Source organism: Pseudozyma hubeiensis (genome assembly GCF_000403515.1).
Source record: "Pseudozyma hubeiensis SY62 DNA, scaffold: PHS66, whole genome shotgun sequence".
Taxonomy (NCBI): Eukaryota; Fungi; Basidiomycota; class Ustilaginomycetes; order Ustilaginales; family Ustilaginaceae; genus Pseudozyma; species Pseudozyma hubeiensis.
In genome coordinates this window covers 171842-198003 of record NW_012133848.1, presented here as the reverse complement: position 1 = coordinate 198003, position 26162 = coordinate 171842, and the positions used below count along the sequence as shown (strand labels likewise).

The window sequence follows — 26162 nt, the reverse complement described above, 5'->3', positions numbered from 1 at the left end:
CCATCTGCTGCCCTTCCTATCTCCTTTTCGACGACATCGTCTCCCTTTGATCTCATCGACAATCTCTCCCTCACGACACTACGAATCCCGACACTCGTCTTCTCATCGCCTTCACATCCTTGCGTCCGTCTTGTATTCCTCTTTGCTACTACTATCAACCACAGCTCATCGATCATACTCTGCGCCTTTGCGCATTCATCGGCTCTCCAGCCTTTTCGATTGAGATCTCGGCCTGCCTCTTCGGTTCCCGCACCAACGCTCCATCTTCGCAGCTGTTGTCATCATCAAGTGACTCATCACCGATCGCCCTCGCCGTCGATCAAATAACACCTGCCTCCCTTTGGTTCCTCCTTGGCTCGTCTCTTGATGCAATCAGCGCTTTGATACCCGCACTGTCAGAATAACGACGTGTTTTGGTCAGGTTTGGTCTAGGCCTCTCCTCCTTTCTTCACGTCCCTCTGCTCATCACTCTGCGGCGCTTCCGCTGACTCCTCTCTGTCGAAGCTGCTCACGATGCCGTCCACTGTGGCTACGCCATCGACCTCTGCCAACGCCATCCCGAACGTCTCAAATCAGAAAAGGTTCAGCACCTTTGCTGGTCTCAGAGATCTCTCGGCGCGCGGAGGCAGCCAACATGGCTCCGTCGGCCAGTCCGGCAGCAATCGCACCAGCATCCGCGGCATGTTTGATGAGGATGGCAATCCCGCGTCGCTCACCGCCACTCCCCACAGTCGAAGCGCCGAGTTGGATTCGACGTTGACAGACCCCGCGTCGGCTGCGGCCCTTGGTAGATCCGTGGATGGTCCGTGGAGCATCAGTGTTGCCGAAGCCAAGGACAAGCGTCAAGGCCGCAAACACAAGCAGCTTGTTGCTTCCTACACCCTATACGTTGCCACACCCATCCACAACCTCACGCTCATCCGTTCCGCTATCGACATCGCCGAGGTTGACCAAAAGATCAAGGACTCCCTTTCTCCGACTTCGTTGCCTGCGTTGCCCAACCTGCCCAGCTCCGCACCTTCGTCGAGCGGACGCAAGTTCTTCCAGACACTCTCACGCACATTGTCGCCAGGCGCTTCCAGGTCCCGCGCCAACTTCTCCAATTTGGCCGGAGACGCTGCAACGCCACCTGCCACAGACCTCCACTCGGCTGGCGCGATGTCTCCACCGCCATCGGCTCCGCTATCCCCTGCACTGGGTGCAGACGCCAAACTTGCTTCGCATTCGATCACCACCCAGCTCGCCACTTACTTCACTGCGCTCGCCAACACTCCCGCTGTGCGTCAACACAAGGCCTGGAAGCGCTTCGTGCGTGTCGGTGCGGACGATTTCCAGAGCGTCCGAGTTGAACGCCGTGTTCGAAAAGTCCGCAGCGATCTAGCTCAACACGTCAAGTCCTCCGTCGCTCCGCGAAATACCAACGTCGGCGTCGCTCCGGCCCAGTCCGATCTCGAGACGGATGGCGGGCCCACCGAAGACGACTTGGATCTTGACTCGGCAGACGACTCATCTCGCGCGTCCGGCGCCGCTGCTGGCCGTCTCAGCCGTGCTACCGTAGCCTCACATGCAGGGTCCCTAGACACTTCATCGTCTGACAAGCGAGGCGTCGCAGACGACAGTCGCTCCACCAATACCAATATCGAGATGATCCCCGAAGAGCAGAATGGAGAAGGGTCCGAGGAAGTCGACAGCACCGCAGGTCAACGTGTTCGCTCGCATCGTCGTCGCAAGGGCTCCAACAAGGTCACCGTCAATGACTTCGAGATGATCCGCGTCCTCGGAAAGGGTTGCGCTGGCAAAGTCCTCCTCGTGCGCCACTCTTCGTCACGCGGTCTCTATGCCATGAAGTCGATCCACAAGAGGCACGTGCTTGCGCACCAAGAGCTGCAACATACGCTCACGGAACAAGCCGTGCTCAAGCGTATGGCCAAGGACGTCCTCGATCCTTTCGTGGTGCGTCTGTGGTGGTCTTTTCATGACCGCAACAACCTCTACCTTGTCATGGACTTCCATCCGGGCGGAGATCTTGCTACGCAACTTTCGCGATGGGGCCGACTCGGCCGCGACCGCGCTCGCTTCTACGCCGCCGAGATCGTTGAGGGTGTCGAAGGTCTTCACAAGGCCGGCGTCATCTATCGCGATCTGAAGCCCGAGAACGTGCTCATCGCTGCTGACGGACACATTGTGCTTTCCGACTTTGGCCTGTCGAAGGAGTTTAGCAGCCGAACCAGATCCATCGGCAGCGTCACGCCTCCCCCCACCTCGCCAACTCGCTCGCATTCAAGCACAAGCGTCAACAAGCAGCGATCCACGCACTGGATGTCGGCGTCTGACGATGCCGCTGACGCCCCATCGAGATCCTCATCGAGCCGATGGCTCGAGGAGCGAGAGACCACCACCACCTTCTGCGGTACTGCCGAGTATCTGGCTCCCGAGGTTCTCCAGGGTCAAGCGTACTCGTACGAAGTCGATTGGTGGAGCTTCGGTACCATGCTCTACGAGATGCTGACCGGCATCACTCCCTTCTGGGCCGACACACACGCCGACATGTACGCAAAGGTGCTTCGCGACCCCTTGGTCTTCCCAGAGGATCGAGTCTTGGATCAGGACACCAAAAGCATCCTGCGTGGATTGCTGCAGAGGAACCCGCAGCTGCGAATGAAGGAGCCACGGATCAAGAAGCACCCTTACTTTTCCATGATCGAATGGGACCACATCTTCCACAAGCGGTACATTCCGCCCTACATTCCGCCCATCGATCCCGATAATGAGACGGATACGCAGAACTTTGACGAGACGTTCCTAGAGATGCAGCCCACCGTTGCGCACGAGCAAGACGCCAGCGTCGATGTGGCCACTGCCGCTGGCGAGGATGGCGCTGGTGATCCCGAGGCTTTGGTGACCGCCGACAGCAACGCCAACTTGGCCGCAGGTGCCACTGTGACAACCACGCCGGACCAGAGCATGGACGATCGCGAAGCCCCGGAGCATGCCAACATCTTCGACGGATACTCCTTCAGGGGTCGAAAGGACTCTGAGTCGATTATTTCCATCCGGTCCTCCGATCAGGTGGTGGAGGATGCTGCCGGCGACTCGGCGACGACTCCAGGCTCTCCCGTGAAGCAGGCTGCAGCCACCAGCGCCAAGAATCCGTCGCAGACGCCTTCACCCGTCTCTGTCCTCACCAAAGCGACAGTGGCCCCTGCGGTCGTCGATCGTCAAGCCATCTCTACGCAGCCTTCTGCCGCCGATATTTCGATCATCGAAGAGGAGGACGACGAGACGGCAGCACGTCATGCAGCTGCTGTACTCGCCCATCTCGAACACGAGGCCAGCATGGAGGCATCTTCGATCGCCGGCATGTCGACTGGCGACGCCGTGTCCAGCGAACCGGTGCAACTGCACAGCCGTGAAGGCACTACAACTAACTCGGACTCTGATCACTCCACCAGTCAGGTTCAGAGCTCGCCCGCCAGTTCGTATGCGAGCCGGTCAGCCGCATCTCGCAAGGTGGCTCCCTCTGCGGTCGGTCGTCCCAGCAACGGTGCCATCCGTGAGGACGATCAGGAAGATGAAGATTGGGACATGGTCGAGGTCTCTGGTCCCGATGGTGCGTTGAAGTCCGAGCTCAATGGTGGACGAGGCACCAACCTGTTCTCCCGCGGTGTTGTCGACACGTATCGGCTTCTTCGCCGTCAAGAATCCTCGCGCATCCCACCCTCTTCGAGCCACTCGTCGACCTCGAGTCGTCCCTTCAACCGTCTAGGCAAGCGACGCAACGGTCAAGGCTTGGGCTCGATGCGGTCGAAAGCCTCAATGCGCGAGTCGACTGCGGCTGGCAGCGTCAACACGGTTGCGCACGCCGATACGACCGCGGCTGGCGACGCGGCCGACAGTGAGAAGGACGCTGCGATTGAACAGGCGGCCGCTAAGCTCTCGGCGACCGGTGGTCGCGCGTCTGTCCTCTCAGCTTCTTCCAACACCGAAGTGAATCGTCGCTCTGCAGCCTCGCCGAGCCTCTCTGGAAGCGAGGAGAACAAGCATCAGGCCAGACTCAAGAAGATCAAGCGCTTCACTACGTTCTTTGAAACCTCTTCGCAGCGCTGATCCTGCCGCACGACTAATATACCCAAGTGCTTTGCTAGCATGTCGAATGCGCGGCCTTGTTCCGATGCGGCCTCACCTCGGTGCAACACTTTCCTGTTTTTCCAGTATTGTACATTCTCGCACACACTACACGCTCTTTTCTTTTCTGGTCTTTGGACCTCGACACGATCTTTCTACTTTTGGGGTTTTGCTCTTAGCTCTCGAGTGATGGGGTATCCATCACGACACACACTCGTTTAGATACACTCGTTTAGGACCAACTGGTTAGATGACGCTCTTTTGTCAAAATTTGTCACCGATATGAAACAGTGCGGTTTGTGTGTAGGGTGAGATCTTAGAGTCGGAGGTTTGTGGAAGTTGAGGAGATGATTTTGGGGGGTCGGGAACGGTATAGAGCGGTGAGGGTTTGTTTTTGATTCCAGAGGTGGGGGGAGGAGGGAAGGGGGATGAGGTCGAAGTCTATGATGAGGGCGGATTGTTGGCCGCCGTAGGCGCGGGAGATGCCAGTGTCTATGAGGAGGATGGAGTTGTTGCAGCGGGTGATGAAGCCGTCGAAATTGGGAGTGTGACCCATTACGAGGGCGGATACGTTGAGGTGAGTGGTGGAGGAGTGGGAGTTGGAACAGGCGAGAGGGCCAGGGTCGGTGGCGAAACCGCGGTACCAGAGAGGTCCGTTTTCCGAGTACAGGTCTCGTTCTTCGGGAGTGGTGTTTGGTGGAAGGTAGGTTTCTGGGTCCGTGGAGGAGAGGGCTTTGTGGAGGAAGGATTTGCCGACCGAGTTGATGTAGTTGATACCGAGGGAGGCGTATTCGGGTGTGATTCCACCGTGAACAAAGCTGATACGAGGAGGGATATAGTTGGCTGGTAACTGAGGATGTGATTCGGGAAGAAGGGAGATGGTGTGTGTGACGTTGTAGTTGTTCAACCATTCCTGACCGATCCAACCAGTAACCGACATTGCAGCTCTTCGTTTCTCGACACCACCGAAGCTATCGACGTCTCCTTTGGTGATGTACCTCCAATCACCCAATGCGTTCATGAACTCGTGGTTTCCCAAGCAGTTCTTCACCTCTCCTCCAGCGGAAGCCGCCTGAGACCGGAGCGACATGAACATCCGGTAGAGTGGGATGGTATCGTCGCCGCGATCGACAATGTCGCCAGTAGACACCAGTAGGTCGTGTCCTCCAGTCCAGGTTGGTGGTGTGGATGTAGAGGAGGAAGAGATGAGCGATGCCATGGAGAGGACATTGAGGGCGTGTTGATAGTCACCGTGAAGGTCGGCGATGGCTACAGTTCGACGTGAGATGGTGGTGCGTCCGTCGGGGAGCGTCACACCCCGGCCTAGGGATCCAGATGTGTGTGTTGAGGTGAGCGTCGTAAGTTCGGTTTGAGTCGAGGAGTACATGTACCGATAACCAGAGTAGAGTGTCATCGCGAACAAGCCGTGCACGACGAACCTCAATGCGGAGAACGTGGGCATCGTGGACGGACGGTGCACCCGAGGTGCGAGTGAGAATTGAGGACCGGAGGTGGGTCGATGGTGGAGGACAGGAAGAAATCCAATATACAGGGTCCAGCTGGTGAAAAAGTGTTGGTCTCTGACACAAGCAAATATGCACGCACGCGCCACCGAGATCTGCATTCAGCTTGTCCGCACTTCTGTACCGGCAATGCACACATCACAAAGCTTGCAGTACTCGTATTCTCGTTGCCAGCATTCTGCAACAGCTACTGGACCTTGCGAACGACAATCTGCATAGGAAAAGGACACAGCTCGGCACTAGCGATGCCAGGTAGATGCGACTTGTTGGCCCCCACAAACTCGAGCACTCGATCCACAAATACCTCGAGCTCTTCCTTCATCCCCTCCTTTCCATTCCCATCCTGTTTGACTTCGAACACGATCTCCCAGCATTCGAAAGCCTCTTGATGCAGATCTTTTAGCCCTTCCGAATCTTGTATCGCGGGAGGTGAAGGAACAAATGTGCCACTCGGCTGACCCGCACCCGAAGAAAAGGCGTGTGCGAGCCAGCCATATTGGTAGTTGCGTGATGAAGCCCAGGAGCGGAGTGACGAGGCAGCGTTGGTTGCTGTGTGGATCATCCCCGAGGGTTGATCGCTCGCACTCGAGTCAGTGGGGGGTTCGTTTGCCGCAGCGGTGGTTTTAGAGCTGGACTGGATCACGGAAGGTATCTTGCTCGAAGGATGGAGGAAGTAGATGGTGAGCAAGACGGATTTGGCCGAGGCGGACAGGGCGGTCACTTGAGATGCGCGGTGTCGTATGAGCTGATCTACCTGAGCGTCTGCTATGGCGGGCTAATGAGTTGACAAGACGAAGGAAGCTGCAGGTCAGTATACGATCATATCACAGAGGCCCGATTGACACGTCTGATGCTCACAAAAGTCAATCCTAGCGCATTGACGTATGCTGGCTTGATAGTGCCCAAGAACCGATGAAAGCAGATCGTGTGCAGAACCATCTGCGCGGCTTTCTCGACGTGCCGCGCCGGGCAGATTATGCGGTGGGTGAAATCAACGCACTGCATCGCGGTGTGCTACGGTGGTCTTGCTTGTCATGGCTGGATTGGTTGGTGCGTTGTGCCGAGCGATGATCCTTACATCTCTGCTTGGCGAGTCGGCAGCGATGGAAGATGATGATGGGTTTGGGGTGGAGGTAGGAGGGGAAGTGATAAGACACGAAAGCTGAGTCTGAAAACCCGAACGGCTGTAGCGATTCGGCAGGTACATGCAGGGTCCAGCTTTGCTCGCCGGCGGCAAGAAACGTGACAGCCAGCAACGTTGGTCGGCCTTGACATTCTCACAAGCGGGCGGCTCAACGCTTCTATCAATCGATGGAGGATGTGTTGTCCTTCTCGGAAAGCACACACACTCAGACGTTTAAGGGGACTGAGATGAAGAGGCAAAGTCGACAACGTCCCTTTGTACCTTGGCGCGCGTGCATTCACCACGTCAAAATCACAATGAAGCCAGCTGTCCAACAGTGACACAAAGCATTTCACAACACAAAGGGAAGCACGGCAGATAATGACTTCGACGCCAGACACGGCAACGCCGGCCGCCGATGATGGCATCGAATCCCTTTGTGATATGAGAACTCACACTTTGATTCAGAGAGGGAAGAATGGGTATCTCCCTTTGTCCACTGCCTTTGGCTCTGCGTGGTCGCTGGCGCAGTCCTCTGAAGCCAATTGTGGGGCAGTCTTTGACACATGCCCTCTATAAGCTCAGCTCAATGCTCGACGATCCTGGTCTGACTCTTTTCCCCTGGCCATGGTCCATCAGCAACGTCACATACACTTTGAGCAATGTCATCTAAGCTGATCGCAACAGAAGCTCCTCCATCCTATCTTCATCAAGGTCACTCCACCAGTCCGCCATATGCGCAGAATTCTTTCCCTCCCAATGACACCACTGCAGCTGACAGCTCACCGCACAAGCCGTCCATCCTTCAGCCATGGCTCGGTCTTCGAGCGCGACTCTTCCTCTCTCCCATCTCCATCCCCCTGATTTCTCTCCTCTTCGTCGCCACTCGTATGCTCACCTCCTCCAACGACGCCAAAGACTCTGTCTGGTCTGCCAAATACAACCTTTTATCCGCTTGCAATGCAGCTGAGTCAACAGCTTCCCTCGCAGCCTCCTTCCCGCACTTTCTCGCCTCCACCACCAACGCGCAGCTCGCCCAATCCGTCACCTCCACCGTCCACGGCGCGGCTCGAGTCTTTGACCTATCTATGATCGCCATCGAAAAAGTCCTCTCCTACATCGTCAATTTGTACAAGTCGCTCTTCACGTGCTTCATGGAGCTCCTCGTACGCGGAGCGCTAGCGGTGGTAATCGAAGCGGTGCAGTTGATCTCTCAAGCCATCACTGCTGCGGCGCAAGGCATTCGTGCAGCGATCCAGGACTCCATTTCGGGTGTCAACACGATTCTGACGACTGCGGTAGGCGGCATCAACGATGTTGTTGGGGTCTTTGGTCAACATGTCAACGTCCCACACATCGCCGTACCCAATTTGACTGCGTTGAACAATATCACGCTACCACACGAGATTCAGGATGGTCTGCTCAAGCTCAATGCCACACTGCCAACTCTGCAGCAACTCAAACAGACGATGGATGCGTTGATCGAGACGCCTTTCGAAGAGATGAGAAGGGAGGTGAACACGACCTTGGCCAGTTTTCAGTTCAACCATACCGTCTTCCCTCTGCCACAGAAGCAGAACGTCACTTTTTGCGATCGTATCGATACCAGTCCCTTGGATGAGCTGGGTGATGCTTTGCGAGGGGTAGCCAAGTGGGGGTTGGTAATGTTACTGCTCGTAGCGATGGTGGTCATGCTGATCGGCGCAGGCTGGGAGTGGTGGAAGTGGCAGAGGGAGCTCAAAGCTGTCGAAATGACGCGAAGTGTCTGGCTAGCCCAGCATCAAGATCCTGGCTCTGCACGCGACAGCAAGGACAACCAAGATATCCTCAAAACCGAAAACCTCATGTCACTCCTGACCATCTCTCGACATCCACTCATCTCGCACTTTCGCTCATATTTTGCCAACGAGTCGGCATCCGCACACGTAGAGCACAAGATCGATTTGCTTGGCTGCTCTCCTTCCTCACACACCCGGCTTCTCTCGCCTGCATCTTCACCGGAATCCTTGGCCTCATCTCTGTCCAGCTCCAGATCCTCCTCATTCAACGCCTCACTCATCACTACACCTCATCCATCGATACCTCGCTCACCAACCTCTCTTCTTCCGTCATCGACCTGGTCAACGATCACATGCGAAACGCCTCCTTCGCCTACTCCAACTCTGCCAACACCGTCATCCTCCAAGTGCAATCCGAACTCAACAACCATGTTTTTTCGTGGGTAAATACAACCACTTTTACCATGAACGCTACCCTCAACCAGTTCGTCGACGGTATCACAGACACCCTGACGACCACCTTCGGAGGAACACCTTTCAATGCGCCCCTGCAGACGTTTGTACAGTGCATGTTGGGTCAAAAGGTGGCTGGGATCGAAAAAACGTTGACGTGGATCCATGATAACGCGCATGTGGATTTCGATATGGTGCCGGCAGATGTGTTGATGTTGAAGGAGGACCAGCAGGAGGCGGTGTTGAGACCGGTCAGGCAGGCAATGCTTGGTGATGGTGGAGGTGGGGGGAGCGGGGTGGTGGGGAAAGTGATGGAGAAGTATGAGAAGCATTTGAGGCAGGAGATGGTGATGTTTGGAGCGCTGGTTGGGGTTTACGCGGTGCTGCTTTTGATCGGTGTGCTGGTCGTGTTGTACGCTATGGCGGTGGAGAGGAGTCAGCAGGATGGCGATGGTAAGGACGAGCAAGTTGGTCATCAAGGACAGGAGAAAGAGCTCAGAGACGGTCTTCAAGCCGGTCCTTCGACGACGGTGTTACGGTGGTGGTCTGGCTGGCCAAAGCCAAGCTTCAGTCGTTTCAAAGGGCCTTCTCGTACTCCTGAAAACGCATTCGGCTCAATTGACAAGTCCGAAGAGATTCACAGTGCCAACCGCCGTGCATCGATACCTCACTCCAACCACTCTGCTCGCACTCACATCACCAAAGACAGCATCTCCTATCCTTTCCAGATCCACCACTCGCTCACCACCGACCCACCCAATCGTCCACGCCAACCCACTCCGCTTCGGGAAGCGACCTCTTCAGACCCATACACCGTCTTGTCTCCGAATAACGCAGCTCCGCCTCAAGCAGTTCCGACGACTAACGAGCACAGCTCGTGGCTCTCCTTCCTAGCTTCACACGTCGACGACAAGTCTTCGAATATCGCGAAAGCGAATCCAGTCGAGGAGGGAAAAGTCTCAGAAAGAGGAGAAGATCGGTTCCAGCGCTTATTCGGCTGTTCACCGGTGACTTCGCCTACAGCACCTAACTTCGGGCATCATCTCTCTGCGCCAAATGTCTCAATGCATAGGGGCAAAGAGGAGAGATTCAGGGAGACACTCGATCTGAGACCGATGCAAGATTGGATGCGGTCGAAAAGTCCAATTCCACCGACCTCAGCAGGAACCAAGCAAGATAGATGCACGGATGACAGGGCTTCAGACATCGAGCTGACACGCTCTGGTCACCCTCAAGTGGCTCACGCTACAGATGTAGCGGAGAGCAGCTATGCCTTTGCCAATGCTTCGGTGCTTCCATCTCGACCGTCCCCGCAGAAGAGGGCGGGCTCGCCACAATCGATTTCCTTCTATGCTTGGTAGCATTTTGCCTCTCGAACCTACAGCAAACATCATCCGCTCACTTTTGCTAAGAGCTTATCGTGATACAAGTCTGTGTCCCGGATCCACTGCATCGATGGTTCGTGACAACGGATGGTGATGGTGTGCCTGAGCCCGAAATTGGGAGGCGCCAATTGGAGGACGGTCTTAACATGTGGAGTTGTCCGCGCCATTTTTGCGGCGACGATGAAAAGTGTTGGTCTTCGACATGGACCATGCTGACGCTTCTTCTTTCCACCACAACTCGTGCCAGTCTCTCCATCTAGACGCTTTAGAATCTAGACCCTACTCATTCGGCTGTTGATGCAAGCGCTCCAGTCGTATCGCTTGCTCCCGTTCCTCTCTCCGACATTCACCCGCGCTGCTCCAGCTGCTTCACGAGCACCACGGGTTTACCCTAGAGCCTTTCTCACCCCGCCCTCATCCGGATCCACAGCCAGCATGTCTTCGCAAGCGTCGATTCCAGACGCTGACCTCAAGTCGCTCGCTTCGATCGTCAAGAGAAAGTTTGACGTGGCGATCGCCGAAGGAGACGCATTCTTCTACCCATCCGAAAAGATCACTCTTCAAGAATCCGAGTCCACCGGCATCTCGTGGCAGATTCGGACCGTTCTCGCACTTCTCAAGAAGCCCAAGTCCGCCGACACCGCACCAACGCAACAGACCTCAAAACCGGAACAGAACAAGTCCGATGTATTCGCCCCACCATACGTCCCCAACCTTCACGTCACCGATCTGGGCCCGGACCATGTTCTCCTGCTCAACAAGTTCTGCGTAGTCCCACAGCACTTTCTCCTCGTAACACGCACTTTCGAAAGTCAAGAACTCCCACCGTCTCCAGCCACACTCTCGCTCGCCTATCGAATCGTCTCCACCCATCGTGGCGAAACCGAGTTGCTGGCGTTCTACAACTGCGGCACGACTTCCGGTGCATCTCAACCGCACCGTCATTTGCAATTTGTCCAATGTCCACCGCTCGACACCACCGGATCCGATGCGATCGAATGTGGGAGGTTGACTGCGGAAGAGCAGGACAAGATCGTAGAGAGCGAATACAAGATTCCCGTAGAATCGCTGCTGGAACGCATCGAGAGAGATGGGAAGGAGCAGAGCAGTGTTCACGCGTTGCCGCTGCCTTGGCAGCATTTCGTCGTGTTGATGGAACCAACGGCTGCGATGAGGAAGAACGAAGGTGAGATGGAGAGGTACGTCGGAAACAAATTTATGGGGTTGTTGGACGCTCTGTTCCGAGCGAGGATGTTCGCAGGTGAGGAGGGCGGGAAGAGGGAAAGACCGGCGTTCAACGTGTTGATTACGAAGAGGGCGATGCATCTCATCCCCCGATCGAAAGAAGAGTACGATGGGCTGGACGGCAAACGAGAGGATGGAAAGGTGGGGAACCTTTTGATCAACTCTTTGGGTTACGCTGGGTTCATGTTGACGAGATCGGTGGAGGAGCAGGAGGCGTTGAAGGGGGTGGAAGGAGGGGTGGAGGAGGTGTTGAGGGTGACGGGGGTGTCGCCGGTCGAGGATGTGACTGTCCAGGCTGGTTTGCCAACGACGAACATATAGACGCTGCGGGAGTAGAATAGATGGTGGGAAACGGAATCGCAAATCTCGCCTTCTCGCACTGAAAACGCAAGACTGTGTACTGGTCGAACGTGTGTATGTGTATGGTACAAAGCGATGAGACACAAGACTCCAGCACCACCCTCTTCTACCTTTCCCCCTCTCTCATTCATCTCCACCTTTGACCTCCGATCTACTTGGTCGTCATCGGCAGGTTCTCCTTGCTGATCTTGCCCTCGACCTCGTTCTTCTTATCCGCAACCGCCGCCTGCACCGGATGTTGTCTTCGGAAATCCCACACCCTATACAGCTGAGCCAGACCGGAGCAGCCGACGAAGAAGTTGACCGCGGCGAGCGAGTAGTTGACCGGCGTGATGACGAGCGAGTAGCGCACCCAGATCATGCCGGTTGCGGCGAGGGCGACGTTCTGCGGGACGGAGATCTTGTCGGCTGGACGGGAGAGGTCTTTCAATCCGGCGGCTACCAGACACCATTTCATGAGGGGTGCCCAGAAGAACACTGTGGAGAAGGGAAAGAGACAGAGAGGGTCAGCTCCATGGTAATGAGAGCATGGAAAGGGGCGGTAAGGGATTGAGTACGCACCAGTCTTTGGCCCCGCAGGGTGGTTCATGAATGATTGGAACTTGGATCCTGCTGCCGACGCCATGTTTGCTAAGTATGAGTTTTGTGTTGCAGTCGAAAGGTGACTAGAAGATGAGACGCTGTAATGCGAGTCGATGCCGTGTGCGTGTTCGAAGAAGGGCGGTCGAGCGGAAGGGAACGGTGATATCGTGGACGAACGGAAGAGGTGAGATATGGTGTTGGCTGTCTGTGCCCAAAATTTCCAAGCCAACCCAACTTCGCGCTCGAGTCAATTTAGCAAGATCGCGAATCAGATCTTTGAGATCGGGCTTCCGATGAAGAGATGTCATGAGTCGTGTCGAGACCAACACTTGCTCGGAAGAACAAAAAGGGTGCACAAGCATGCATGCATATCGTCCCGCCCTCTGTCCCTTTCATCACATGGCCCCACCTTATCTCCTCGCTACAGTCACGTAGGATCGCCATTGTTCTGCGCATCGCAAGCGCACACGACCGGGGCAGGCTGAGCCGCTTGGCCGGCGAGAGCCAACAACGACCCACCTCAAGCGCGAACGTCGCACGGACCTCGTAAGCCCACAATGGCACCACTGTAAGTTCATGATGCCTCGTTAGCGAGTTCGATCCCGTCGCCATCATCTCTCGCCACCATGCAGAGGCTCCGACGCGCGGCTGCGACCATGTCACTCCTTCGAGCTTTGCAGAGGCAGGGCATGCTGACGGACGTGCCACCGCGATCTTCTGCTGTCACCGAAGGCGTCGTCCGACTAATCCCGCAGACACTGACACATGATGCTTACCTTTCGCATTCCGACCCCGGCGATCACGACTTCCCCCTCAAATTTGTCAATTCTGCCCTTCAATGTGTTCCGCAACGTCCCACACTGTCCACCATCTTCAGGCGCGACAACCTCACCGTCGGAACCCGCGTCATCATCGCACAGGATGCAGACCTTCGAGGCGAGATCTCGGTCGGCAGCGGCACCGTAATACATCCGAAAGCAACCATCCTCGCTCTTCAAGGACCCATCTCGATTGGTTCGAACTGCATCATCGAAGAGACGGCTGTCATCGTCAATCGCAGATCTACTCCCATCAAGATCGGCGACAACAACTTGTTCGAGGTGGGCTGCCGCATCGAAGCAGCATCTGTGGGATCGTACAACACGTTCGAGGTGAGGAGCAAGGTGGCTCAGAATGTCAAGATCGGGTCGTACAGCGTGATTGGAGCGGGTTGTATCGTCTTGCCTAGGCCGATCACGGATGACCAGCTAGCCGCGATCTTTGACGAAGATCAGTTGAAGGACAGACCAACAGCATCGGAAGAGCAGAGTCAAGCGGAGGGCGAATCAATACGCAACTCGACCCAGGCTGAAGCAGAGGAGATATGGGAGGAGCTTCCGGATCAGACGGTCGTGTACGGTGCAGACAATAGAAGACGCCTGTGGAGCGGAGAAGGAGCACAACAGCAAGCAGCGCTGCACGCAAAGCACCTAGAGTACCTTCGTGATGCGATACCGCGTGTACACAAGCTCAAGATCATTCAGGGCATCAGAGCATCGGCCACGGCTGCACCTGCCGGCTCGACGAGTGCCGCACCAACGGCGTGATTCCAAGCAATATGAGTCGTCTTCAATCGTCTCGCAGGAGTAGTCCAGCAGCGCAGGGTTTACCTTCCGCCCGTCAAGGTGATTTGTGTCTGCCCGACTTCGAGGCCTTCTGAACGCTTCTATCCCGGCCACAAAGGTGAAAGGAAGTCTGCGCTGCAGCCAATGCCACATTCATGTTGTGCCCACATATGTAAAGGTATCCTACAGGGAAGCCTGTCTCTACCGAAAGCCGCTATACCGGCTTAACACTGTCAAATTGAATTCCGGGATTGGCCTGATTGTGCTTTGCTGCAGCCTTTTTTGATTGGCCAGCCCCGCTGCCTAGTCACACCGTCTTGACATTCTTGCCGGCGTGGCGTAATCGCTGCGATGACCTGTTTCCATTCACTCGTGATCTGTATCCCCGGCAGAGCCTGCACTGTGTTCTTATGGGATTGTGTCGCACATCGTGTCTACCAAGTTTGGGCTGGTTGAGGAAGTGATTGCAGCGTCGTCGCTTAGTAAAAGCGGCTTGCCTCCGCTCTCATCATTCCAGTGCGACACGCCTGTCCAGTGCATTTTCGACGAAATCATAGAAGAATCCCCGTCCAGGGTGCAGCTCTGCGCTGTTCAAGAAGAACGACGCTCGGGTCAAGCTTTTCCGCCTGAAAAGAACGAGATTTCTTCTCACTCGTCTCGTGTCTCTGGCTGCTCTGCGATTTTTTGGACACATCGTCCGTTTCCAACCGGTCCTGCTCTAAGCGACGTCGAGCCTTGTGGCTGCATATCCTTCGGTCTTTTAACACCACATAACCCTGGTTGCCCCTTTGCTGCGTGCTTCGACAACTTGTGGGCATGCTCCTCCGCCGCTCGGTGTACAGAAACCTAGCTTCCCTCTCCCAGCAGCGAAGCACTCCTCTCGTCGTCGTTAGTGCCACCTCTCCCCTCTCTTCTCGAGCTCGCACTTTCTCTACGGCTCGTCCGAACGTCGCCTCCTCCGCTTCACCCCTTCGGATCGCCTCCGCTTTCCCGTCAAGCCGCATCGGAACGATTCGTCCTCTCGTAACCGACGCAATGGCCTCGCTCGCAACCACGCCAGGCGGCGCCAAGCTCATCGATGGTACCGCCCTCGCAAAGCAGGTGCGTGCCCGCGTCGCTGAGCGCATCGCGGAGCTCAAGCAGCAGTACACCTCCTTCCAGCCTCACCTCTGCATCATGCAGGTCGGCTCCATGAGCGCCTCCTCCACCTACATCAGAATGAAGAAGCTCGCCGCCGAGGAGTGCGGTATGCGATACACCCACGTCCAGCTTCCCGAAGGCGCCAGCGAGGCAGAGATCATCAAGCGTGTCGGCGAGCTCAACGAAGACATCAGCGTCGACGGCATCCTCGTTCAGCTTCCTCTTGGCGACCACATCAACTCGGATGCGGAGCGACGCGTCACCGAAGCCATCAGCCCGGAGAAGGACGTAGACGGCTTCCACGCTCTCAACATTGGTCATCTTTCGTCCAAGGCTTGTAACCCGCTCTTCTTCCCTTGCACCCCCGCTGGCTGCATCAAGCTCCTCGAAAACGCCGGCATCACCAACATGGCCGGTCTCCGTGCGGTTGTGATCGGACGAAGCGACATTGTCGGAAACCCTGTCGCTTCGCTCCTTCGCAGCAGGGACTGCACCGTCACCCAGGTTCACAGCAAGACCGCCGATCTTCAGTCTCACCTTGCTCAGGCCGACATCGTCATCGCTGCTATGGGCAAGGCCCACTTTATCAAGGGCGATTGGATCAAGAAGGGCGCCGTCGTCATTGACGTTGGCACCAACTTTGTCGACGATGCAACCAAAAAGTCGGGCTACCGTCTCGTCGGCGATGTTGACTTCGAGGCCGCTTCCAAGGTCGCTTCTGCCATCACTCCTGTTCCTGGTGGAGTCGGTCCCATGACCGTTGCTATGCTCATGGAGAACGTCCTGATCAGCGCTGAGCGCAGCCTCGCCGACGGCCGTGCCCTCGGCATTGGTCGTGGCGTCGTTCGTCCCAACCCCATCACGCCCCTCGCCAAGGTGCCCTCTGACATCGAGGTCGCCCGTTCGCAGACTCCCAAGCCCATCACTCAGATCGCCCGTGAGATTGGTCTCATCTCATCCGAGCTCGAGCCTTACGGATCCGTCAAGGCCAAAGTCGACCTCTCCGTCCTCAAGCGTCTGGCACACCGCACCAACGGCAAGTACATCGTCGTCGCCGGTATCACTCCCACTCCTCTCGGCGAGGGCAAGTCGACCACCACCATCGGTCTCGCTCAGGCTCTCGGTGCTCATCTCGGCAAGTCGGCGTTCGCCTGCGTTCGTCAACCCTCCCAGGGCCCTACTTTCGGTATCAAGGGTGGTGCTGCCGGTGGAGGCTACTCGCAGGTCATCCCTATGGAGGAGTTCAACCTCCACTTGACCGGCGACAACCACGCCGTTCAAGCCGCCAACAACCTTCTCGCCGCTGCCATCGACACCCGAATGTTCCACGAAGCCACCCAGAAGGACGCTGCACTCTTCGACCGTCTCTGCCCCAAGAAGAAGGGCGTTCGCACCTTCGCACCCATCATGTTCCGCAGGCTCAAGAAGCTGGGTATCGACAAGACCAACCCTGACGACCTGACCGACGAGGAGAAGTCGCGCTTCGCACGTCTCGATCTCGACCCTGAGTTGGTCACCTGGAGACGTGTGACGGATACGAACGACAGGTACCTACGTGACATTACGGTGGGTCAGGCCGCTACGGAGAAGGGTATCACGAGGAGAACTGGTTATGATATCGCGGTGGCGTCGGAGTGCATGGCTGTGCTTGCGCTCAGTCGTGACCTGAAGGACATGCGTGAGAGGTTGGGAAGGATGGTTGTGGGTACCAGCCGTGCAGGTGATCCCGTCACCGCGGACGACATCGGTGTCGGTGGAGCGCTCGCGATCCTCATGAAGGATGCGATCAAGCCCAACTTGATGCAGACGCTCGAGGGAACTCCGGTGTTTGTTCACGCCGGACCTTTCGCCAACATCGCGCACGGAAACTCGTCCATCCTTGCCGATGCTATCGCGCTCAAGCTGGCCGGTGTCGAAGATGGAGAGCCTGCCGAGAGAACCGGTTACGTGATCACCGAAGCCGGGTTCGGTGCGGATATCGGTATGGAGAAATTCTGCAACATCAAGTGTCGTGAATCGGGTCTTGTACCCGATGCGGCGGTCATCGTGGCCACCGTTCGTGCGCTCAAGACGCACGGTGGTGGACCGGAGGTCACACCTGGCAAGCCTCTGTCCGAGGTGTACCTGGAGGAGAACCTCGAGATCTTGGAGAAAGGTTGTGTCAACCTCGCCAAGCACATCGCCAACGCCAAGAAGTTCGGTCTCAAGGTCATTGTCGCCATCAACCAGTTCACCACCGACACCCCCGCCGAGCTCGAACTCGTGCGCAAAAAGGCGCTCGAAGCAGGAGCCGACGACGCGGTCCCCGCCAACCACTGGGCGCTCGGTGGCGAAGGTGCCGTCGAACTGGCCAAATCCGTCATCGCCCAACTCGAAGGCACCTCGAGCCAGTTCAACTTCCTCTACGAACCCACCCTGCCCATCACGCAGAAGATCGAATCCATCGCTCGCGAGATGTACGGCGCCGACGGAATCGAGCTCTCCGAAGCCGCCGAAAAACAAATCCAGGCTATCGAAAAGAACGGTTTCGGCAACCTTAGCATCTGCATGGCCAAGACGCATCTCTCGCTCTCCGCCGACCCGACCAAGAAGGGCGCACCCACGGGTTTCACCATCCCCGTCAGAGAGGTGTACGCGAGCGTAGGCGCGGGGCTGTTGGTCGTCATGTGCGGCGCTATGAGCAAAATGCCCGGTCTCAACACCAGACCCGGTTACTACGACATGGACCTTACCGAGGACGGTGAGGTCATCGGTCTCTCCTAGTCGTCGACAGCACAACGCTCGTTTAATGGATTCAACTGCTTTTTTTTTACCCTTCCTCATGTTTTGTTAGATGGCGTCAACCGCCTGTACTATTCCCCTCCATGCAATCGTTGTTTTCAGAATCTCTTTCTTCATCGTCACAGTCGTCTTAATGTCGTCGGAAGCAGACGAAGGTTTTTCTGTGCGAACTGATATCGTTGTTCTGATATTTTTGGTGTGTGTGTGTGAGGAAACACTCCAAGCGAAGTGTATGTAAAGGTACATGTGGTCGAGGGATTGCAATGAAGCAATTTACCTCTTATCTCGTCGATGGTACAACGAGTCGACGATGCAGATGCATCAGTCTGCCTAAATGTGTGTGTGCGTGTGTGAGAATATGCAAGAGACCAAGAGAGAGGATCGAAAGAGGAAGGGGCGTATCAAACATTCGAAGCGCTAAATTTCTTTAGGCGACGAGCTTGACAACACCACCGGCCTCCTTGATCTTCTTCTCGGCGAGCGACGAGACCCAACGGGCCTTGACGATGCAGGGAAGGGCAGGGAGACGGCCCTTGCCGAGAACCTTGCCGTAGCCGGCAGCGAGGGTGTCAATGACGGGGACCTCGGTAGAGCTGGCAGTCAAGCCCTTGCGCTGCTCAGCGGGGACGAGGGTCCAGAGCTTGTCAAGGTTGACAACGGGGCGGAACGACGAGTTGCGGGTCAGATGGAAGTGGCGCATACCGACCTTACCGAAGTAACCTGTTGGAGAGAAGCGATGAATGGATCGTGTGAGGAGCAACAGTGTCAGTGTGAAAGTCCAAGAGGGTTTACGAGTTGAGATGTCTGTCTTCTTTCGTCCGCCGATCCAGTCCAGTCCAACCCAATCCCGGGCAAAGATTGGTGTCTATCTCCTGCGGCTTGCCTATCTTTCAACTGGATCAACTCGATTGTTGCGCGTGGCCCCAGCTCCTCGATCCATCTTCGACAAGCTGGAATCCCTGCTTCCGGCATGATTTCGATACCCTGAGGCTGTCGCAAGTCACTAGGCCGTGACAGAAATGACCTGCGTAAACCAACCAGTACTTCCATGTGATGCTGCCTCTGCTTGCGCTTCCCATCTGCCAATCCTCGCAAAGCCTTCAATGTGCTCTGGTTGTTCCAGAATGCGTAGCTGTGTCCATCCTGCTTTCCTGATCTGATCCTGGCTTAACGATGCTGTGCGACGGTTCTCTGTTCTGGTAACTGGGTGGATGGCGGATGTGAAGACGATTGGTGATACTAACCAGGGTGGTACTTGTCCATGTTGGTGCGGTGGTGGTGCTGACCACCGGCGAGACCACGACCACCTGGGTGCTTGCGGTGCTTGCCGACACGACCGTTACCGGCAGAGACGTGTCCACGGTGCTTTCGGGTCTTGGAGAGGTGGGTAGGCATCTTTTGGTGTCAAGTGGTGGATGTTGCAGAGGGGATAGGTCGAGGATGAAGTGCAAAGTAGGTCGGAAGTAAATGCAGCAGTGGTGGATGAAGGTGGAATGCAATGCAGAGGGGAAGGTCGGATGAAGTTTGATTTTGGCGATAGAAGTGTCACAGGATCAAGGAGAGACTGTCAGTACGAGTTGAATTTGGTGGCTTGTCTTTGCGCTCTACGCTTCTACCCAGCTCGTCCGCTTGGCATCATCAATCTGTCCGTCATATGCGGTGGAATGAGCGCAATACAGCGATGACGCAGATCCAGTGCGAGGCCTGTCTGAATACACTCTCTTCCCTTCATTCATCGATCATGATTCTCCAGGAACGATCCACGGCTGGTGACGCTGATGCTGACGATGATGCTACGCGCGACGAGCTGGCGATAGTTTCGAAAAGCATGCTTGCTACTAACCTTGACGTATGTATGGGGGTGGCCTTGATGGTAAGGTGGAAGAAGCGATGGCGACGAGCAATGTCGACCTCAAACCTCGAATCGCTCGCCCGCCCGCCTGCTCAAACACACACAAACCCGCAGCCAGCCAGCCAAGGCTGCCACTCTCTGTCTCCCACCACCGGTCATCCTCGCACGCCCTCTTGAGCTTGCTTGCTTGCTTGCTTGCCTGCCTGCCTGGGTACGCCTCTGTCTCGACTGGCTGTGTCTGCGTTGGCTTGCAGGCTGACCATCAGTAGCGATCCTGCCGCTGCTTCACCAAAATGTGACACTGAGAGGCGACGGCGGGCCACAATCCGAGAATCAGACTGGAGACCGTGAATTCGAATTTTAATTTTGAATATCAGGTTGTATTCAAAGTGACTCTACACGGAGTAAAATACAGTATGGCCGGCCGTAGTCACGTGTTAATCTTTCGGCCAGCTGGACAAGAGCTTTTTGGTCTGACATACAGAGTCCAAAATTAGATTGCCGCTCGCCACTGAGCACCGGGGATAAGCATTCGCAGCAGCAGGCAGCGACGACAATGGCGCAATGTCTCTCGAGTCATTTTTCGTAGTTGCCCAGCGCAGTCCGCGGCGGTCAAGGCTGCAGGCTCAGTCAACACAGTGCCAACGGGCTTGCACCAGAATATCAAGGCAGCAGCGCCAGTATAGCTCTGGGCTGTGGAAAGCTCAGTCCGAGGTCCAGCTCGAGACGGCGAGCTGCTGTTGCGAAAGGGCAGGAGGCAGCAGGCAGCAGGCAGCGGCATCACCTGAATCGCTGCGGCGCAACCAACCTCTCTTCCTCCACCCACTCATCACCCCTTCAAGAAAGGTAAGTTATCGCCGCCAACGACCACGCCCCAATCCGCAGCATCAGCACGCCACAGAAACATCGAGTCACCACTTCTGGCAGTTCAGGCGCAGTCTCGACGTTGCAACAACTCAAAGTCCAGTTCAGCGACTGACTCTCGACCTTTGACCTTCAACCTTCACTTGAAACCATATCATTCGACCTCATCCACCAAACCTCATCACGCATCCTCACACCTGATAGTATTCAAGATGGGACGACGACCTGCTCGCTGCTACCGCTACTGCAAGAACAAGCCGTTCCCCAAGTCGAGGTACAACCGTGGTGTGCCCGACCCCAAGGTAAGTTTGCATAACCCAGCATAGACGATCCAACATTGCCAGTCATTCGACCTCCGTACGACACTGCTGTCACGCAATGCAGTCAGGGAACAAATCGAACACGTGGACAGCGACGGACATTATCGGTGCAGTTGGGAAGGAGAGAGGAGAACATTGCAGGGATCCTCGCTAGCGAAGCAGCATCAGTGACGTACGACAATGGCTACAGCGGGTCTGCAGTTTCCGACCTATCAACAGATTGATGGGAAAGGGCCGTCATTGTTGGGTGCAGGATACATAGGACGCGTCCGTCTTCAGCGTTGTCGACGTGCTGTCGTGGGAAATCAACATCATAACGCAACAGCTCAGCTGGCCGAATGCCCCGGCTTGCGCTTGGAAGGCCGGTTCCATTTAGGTCATCGTCGAACCGGACAGAACAAGGTCCTCGCGTATTCGTAACAGCATTTTGGCGACCAGGCAGAATGGAGGATGACTAGCAATGAACGGATCGTCTATGCCGCATTCGATGTCAGATACGCCGCCGACATTGGAATGCTGACTCTTATCCTCTGCACCTTGATGCACCTCTACTCTCATTCCTCAACAGATCCGCATCTACGATCTTGGCCGTAAGAAGGCTTCCGTCGATGACTTCCCCTTCTGCGCCCACCTCGTCTGCGACGAGCACCAGCAGATCACCTCGGAGGCTCTAGAGGCTGCCCGTATCTGTGCCAACAAGTACATCACCAAGACCTCGGGTAAGGACTCGTTCCACCTGCGTGTCCGTGTCCACCCCTTCCACGTTATCCGCATCAACAAGATGCTTTCGTGCGCTGGTGCCGATAGGCTCCAGACCGGTATGCGTGGTGCTTACGGCAAGCCCTACGACACCGTTGCCCGTGTCAACATTGGCCAGATCCTTCTTTCGGTCCGCACTCGTGACAGCAACAAGGCTGTTGTCCTCGAGGCCCTCCGCCGATCGCGATACAAGTTCGCTGGTCGCCAAAAGATCATCATCTCGAAGAAGTGGGGTTTCACCAACATGAACCGCGAGCAGTACGCCGAGGCCAAGCAGTCGAACCGTATCCTCAAGGACGGCTGCTACCTTCAGTACATCAACAACCACGGTCCCCTCGAGCAGAACCTCCGCCTCCAGGCCCGTGTTGCCGCCCAGAAGTAAGCGCGCCCTTGCACCTTTGGGCTGCTGCAACAGTGGTGTAGGCGTGGGACGATGTCACTGGCTTGACTCGACTTGCACACGATCCAGGTCGTTGTGCCTCGTTGAACGTCCTGGCCGATGTTGTCTGTTTCTGCGCTGATGCGCTGTGGTTACTGTCTTCATTCAACGTGTTCCCTTCGAGTCTGATGACATCCAAAAACATCATGTATTAGATTCAATCTATGCCATGCTTCTCTGTACCATCTTTATCCGCGATCGTCTTCGTGTGACCAGGGTTTCTAGCCTGTATTGATGCTCGCGACTGATGAGCCTGTTCCAGCTTTAAGTACCCAAGTTTGGTTGGACGATGCTTGACGGAAGGTCCTTGCTGGGCTTTCTTGTCGATAGTTTGTCGTGTCATCGTCTCAACCGCACGAACAGCGAGCATCGAGATAGTCTGAGCAGCGAGAAGCAGCATGTTTTCTCGATCGGCGCAATGGAGGTAGAGTCAGCGGAAATGCGAACGGGCAAGCGGCAATGCAGCTTAGCTACTGGGCCAAGGTTCGCGAACACGACAGTCTCGGTGCCCACGTACATGAAGCCAGAGAGTTTTTCTTTCTTCTTTAATCTTCAGTATGGTGCCTCGACGAAGCTCTCCTTCCCAAGGAGGCGCATAGCAGGGAGCATTGACCCCAATGAAGACGGTACCCATGCAAGTGAAGGCAGATTGCAGGAAAGGACTGAAAGGCAGCCGAGTTCTGCAATGTCGGAATATTCAGAGCCGCAGGCTGCTGCAGCAGCTCAACAGTCGCGCGCTCAGGCACGGCAGCCAGTAAGGACACTTTAGCTAGTGCGGGTCGCGCCTTTTACCGGTGAATTTGTGATTATCGCGGGTGCTGAGCCTGCGGTGTGTGATTTCACGCTGGTCAGTGTGCAGATGTGGATTTGAGATTGGGCAATCACAATCCCCGTTGCTCAGCCTCCACCGAACATCTTGATCTTTGACTGCCACCTTCACTCCAAGCACGCTCCGCATCTTCGGCCAGCCGTTCTCATCAATCACGGCCCACCATTGCATCGCATCGATCCAGACTCGTTCATCTTAAGCCAACGCATCTCGATCAAATTCGGTACCCCCTCTTCGGGTTTAGGGTTGCCACCTGTCATCTCCTCATCAACGCACGAACTGCTTCTACCGTCGGTGCATATCACTAGCATAGGTCAAGTACGCTTTCGTTGCACGCTTTCCGATATCTTCTTTAGCATCTTTGCCACCGCAGCATAATTCGCCACGCAGCATTCACTTCTCGTCAAGAGCGAGCACTATTCGACGCGTAGTCAAGAGACAATCTCTCCCTGCCAGGTGTTCGACCCCGCTTTCAAGCCCTTTCCGCGCGAGTCCGGCCGTAGTCGTCATCGAGATACCCATCATAGACGCTCCCTGTGTTTGAATCAAGCAGTCACTTCATTGCATCGTCTCGTTTCACTAGGGCTCTAAGGCTGGTCTTGCACCTCGGTCCACCCCTGCATTCGTCGAAGCAGCGCCACCAGCATCGCAAAGCTGGCCTCCGAAGGCGAGTTCTTCCGCCACTCGGCTACTTTGTTGACGCTTGCAGGAGCCGCTTTCCCAACCCGAGCTCCTCCAGCGATCTTCTCGAACCAGATCGCCGCATATACCGACCGCCGACATGTCAGACCTCAGCGACGAGTACCTACTCGACGACGATGTCGAGGACACCATGGACGAGGACTCGACGTACGGCTACGATGATGCTGTCGACTCGGAAGAAGATGAGGACGAGCTCGGCTTTGGCGTAGCAGACGACGCCTTTGCAGCTCCCGACTCGGCGACCGAACGCTCAAAGAGCTACGAAGTCGACTACAAGTCACATACCGTCGCCTCAATCGAGGAAGCGCAGCACAAGGAAGTCGAGCAGATCGCCAGCATGTTTATGATCAAGGATACCGACGCTGCCATCCTCCTCCGCCACTTTGGCTGGAACAAGGAGCGTCTCATCGAGCGTTACATGGAGTCATCCGACAAGGTCAATCTCGAAGCAGGCGTTCACGAAGATCCATCACGTCCAAAGCTACAAAGGCTTGCGGGCTTCACATGCGAAGTTTGCTTCATGAGCTCCGACGATATGCCGGGCGCAAAGATGGAGACGCTGGCGCTCGCCTGTGGCCATCGCTACTGCCGCGACTGCTACCAGCAGTACCTTGAGCAAAAGATCAAGTCGGAAGGCGAGTCGAGGCGCGTGCAGTGCATGCGCGAGAAGTGCAATCTCGTGATCGACGAGGGCACCGTCGGTCTGGTGGTCGAGCCCAAGGTGTTCGAGCGATACAAGATCCTGCTCAACCGCACCTACGTCGACGACAGCAGCATCCTGCGCTGGTGTCCCGCTCCCAACTGCGAGCTCGCTGTCGAGTGCCACGTTTCGAACAAGGAGCTCAGCAAGGTGGTGCCCTCGGTTGCCTGCGACTGCGGCCATGCCTTTTGCTTTGGCTGTGGCAATGCTGCGCACGCACCAGCCATCTGTCCCGTTGCGAAGCTGTGGCTCAAGAAGTGCGAGGACGATAGCGAGACGGCCAACTGGATCTCTGCCAACACGAAGGAGTGCCCCAAGTGCACCTCGACCATCGAGAAGAACGGAGGATGCAACCACATGACTTGTCGCAAGTGCAAGTACGAATGGTGCTGGATCTGCGCTGGCCCATGGACCGAGCACGGCAACTCGTGGTACAACTGCAACCGGTTCGACGAGAAGAGCGGTGCTGAAGCGCGCGACTCGCAGGCCAAGTCGAGAGCGCAGTTGGAGCGATACCTGCACTACTTTAACCGTTTCGCAAACCACGAGCAGTCTGCCAAGCTGGACCGTGATCTGTACGGGCGCACAGAGAAGAAAATGGAGGAGATGCAGGTGTCGTCGGGTCTCACGTGGATCGAGGTGCAATTCCTCAAGAAGGCCGTCGACACGCTCACCGAGTGCCGCATGACGCTCAAGTGGACCTACTGCATGGCGTACTATCTGGCGCGCGACAACATGACCGAGCTGTTCGAGGACAACCAGCGTGATCTCGAAAAGGCGGTGGAAGACCTTTCGGAGCAGCTCGAAAAGCCGATCGAGCCAAAGACGATCCCGGAGCTGCGGCAGAAGGTGACCGATCTGACTGTGTATGTGCAGAAGCGCCGGGGTATCTTGCTCTCGGACACCGCCGAAGGGTTCCAAGAGGACCGATGGCACTGGAACATCGCTATCTGATAATCACCTCGAGGAAGGTCTTCCTTCGGTCGCTCTGGCTGCTTGCGCCGCGTGTCGCTGCCAACGAGGGCCGAAGGACTGACACCCGCTCGTTTCCCTTGCCAGCATTCCTGCTTCTCCCATGACCGTTACATCCGACGAACTTTCTCGTCCACATTCATCATTGCCTCTTGTACCACCTCAGCATTTTTCGTTGTTCCTCTGCAAACGCAATTCACATCGCATTTTCCGTCATGGTTTCGAAACTTCCGCTTCGTCTGACTGGATTTCGCCTGTGAAGTCAACGTTTGTGGCGTTGCTCACTTATTATCGTTCCAAACTGAGGTGCGTTGAAGACCGAATTGTCGGGTTGTGGACCTCGTTAGTCAAGCAGGGTGCGGGGCGAAGGGACTCGGAGTCGAGGTGGGCGTAAGACGTGCTTTTGCAAGCGTGACGAGTGCGAACAAGTGTGGGAGCATGAGCTTGCGTCATTTGGTGGGGCAGCATGGAATCGGGTGGGGTTTCTCCCGATTGAGCTGCACTTGGGTGGAGGGAGAAGGCGGGACGGAGAAGGAGAGATGAACCGCGGCGGGTCGGAAAGTTTTTCCAGTCGGACAACGAAAAAGGGAAAGGGTAAAAAAAAATCCTGAATTCCTTCGCCAAGC

At 56.0% G+C, this 26162-nt stretch overlaps 9 protein-coding genes across 9 annotated transcripts; 6 read left to right on the top strand and 3 right to left on the bottom strand.

The window, feature by feature from the left end:
- Window positions 1-513: 513 nt before the first annotated feature.
- On the top strand, window positions 514-4107 carry PHSY_006845 (likely protein kinase; the record flags this gene model as incomplete). Its single annotated transcript, XM_012337442.1, has 1 exon — window positions 514-4107. One exon carries the CDS (start codon window positions 514-516, stop codon window positions 4105-4107), a length of 3594 nt encoding a protein of 1197 aa, XP_012192832.1.
- A 334-nt stretch (window positions 4108-4441) lies between these two features.
- PHSY_006844 (serine-threonine protein phosphatase) lies at window positions 4442-5587 on the bottom strand (the record flags this gene model as incomplete). The annotated part of the gene is made up of 1 exon (XM_012337441.1): window positions 4442-5587. The coding sequence occupies one exon, from the start codon at window positions 5585-5587 to the stop codon at window positions 4442-4444; it is 1146 nt and encodes a 381-aa protein (XP_012192831.1).
- Window positions 5588-7661: 2074 nt separating this feature from the next.
- PHSY_006843 (potential pheromone-regulated membrane proteinPrm1) lies at window positions 7662-10363 on the top strand (the record flags this gene model as incomplete). Its single annotated transcript, XM_012337440.1, has 2 exons — window positions 7662-8696; window positions 8798-10363. 2 exons carry the CDS (start codon window positions 7662-7664, stop codon window positions 10361-10363), a joined length of 2601 nt encoding a protein of 866 aa, XP_012192830.1.
- Window positions 10364-10822: 459 nt separating this feature from the next.
- Window positions 10823-11953, top strand: PHSY_006842 (hypothetical protein; the record flags this gene model as incomplete). Its single annotated transcript, XM_012337439.1, has 1 exon — window positions 10823-11953. The coding sequence occupies one exon, from the start codon at window positions 10823-10825 to the stop codon at window positions 11951-11953; it is 1131 nt and encodes a 376-aa protein (XP_012192829.1).
- A 190-nt stretch (window positions 11954-12143) lies between these two features.
- Window positions 12144-13030, bottom strand: PHSY_006841 (hypothetical protein; the record flags this gene model as incomplete). The annotated part of the gene is made up of 3 exons (XM_012337438.1): window positions 12144-12469; window positions 12554-12657; window positions 12984-13030. 3 exons carry the CDS (start codon window positions 13028-13030, stop codon window positions 12144-12146), a joined length of 477 nt encoding a protein of 158 aa, XP_012192828.1.
- Window positions 13031-13200: 170 nt separating this feature from the next.
- PHSY_006840 (potential guanine nucleotide exchange factor) lies at window positions 13201-14160 on the top strand (the record flags this gene model as incomplete). Its single annotated transcript, XM_012337437.1, has 1 exon — window positions 13201-14160. One exon carries the CDS (start codon window positions 13201-13203, stop codon window positions 14158-14160), a length of 960 nt encoding a protein of 319 aa, XP_012192827.1.
- An 834-nt stretch (window positions 14161-14994) lies between these two features.
- PHSY_006839 (hypothetical protein) lies at window positions 14995-18081 on the top strand (the record flags this gene model as incomplete). The annotated part of the gene is made up of 1 exon (XM_012337436.1): window positions 14995-18081. The coding sequence occupies one exon, from the start codon at window positions 14995-14997 to the stop codon at window positions 18079-18081; it is 3087 nt and encodes a 1028-aa protein (XP_012192826.1).
- A 445-nt stretch (window positions 18082-18526) lies between these two features.
- Window positions 18527-18799, bottom strand: PHSY_006838 (60S ribosomal protein L27/L28; the record flags this gene model as incomplete). Its single annotated transcript, XM_012337435.1, has 1 exon — window positions 18527-18799. The coding sequence occupies one exon, from the start codon at window positions 18797-18799 to the stop codon at window positions 18527-18529; it is 273 nt and encodes a 90-aa protein (XP_012192825.1).
- A 511-nt stretch (window positions 18800-19310) lies between these two features.
- On the top strand, window positions 19311-25518 carry PHSY_006837 (hypothetical protein; the record flags this gene model as incomplete). Its single annotated transcript, XM_012337434.1, has 5 exons — window positions 19311-19482; window positions 21020-21117; window positions 21704-22272; window positions 22664-22757; window positions 23872-25518. 5 exons carry the CDS (start codon window positions 19311-19313, stop codon window positions 25516-25518), a joined length of 2580 nt encoding a protein of 859 aa, XP_012192824.1.
- Between the last annotated feature and the right edge of the window lie 644 nt (window positions 25519-26162).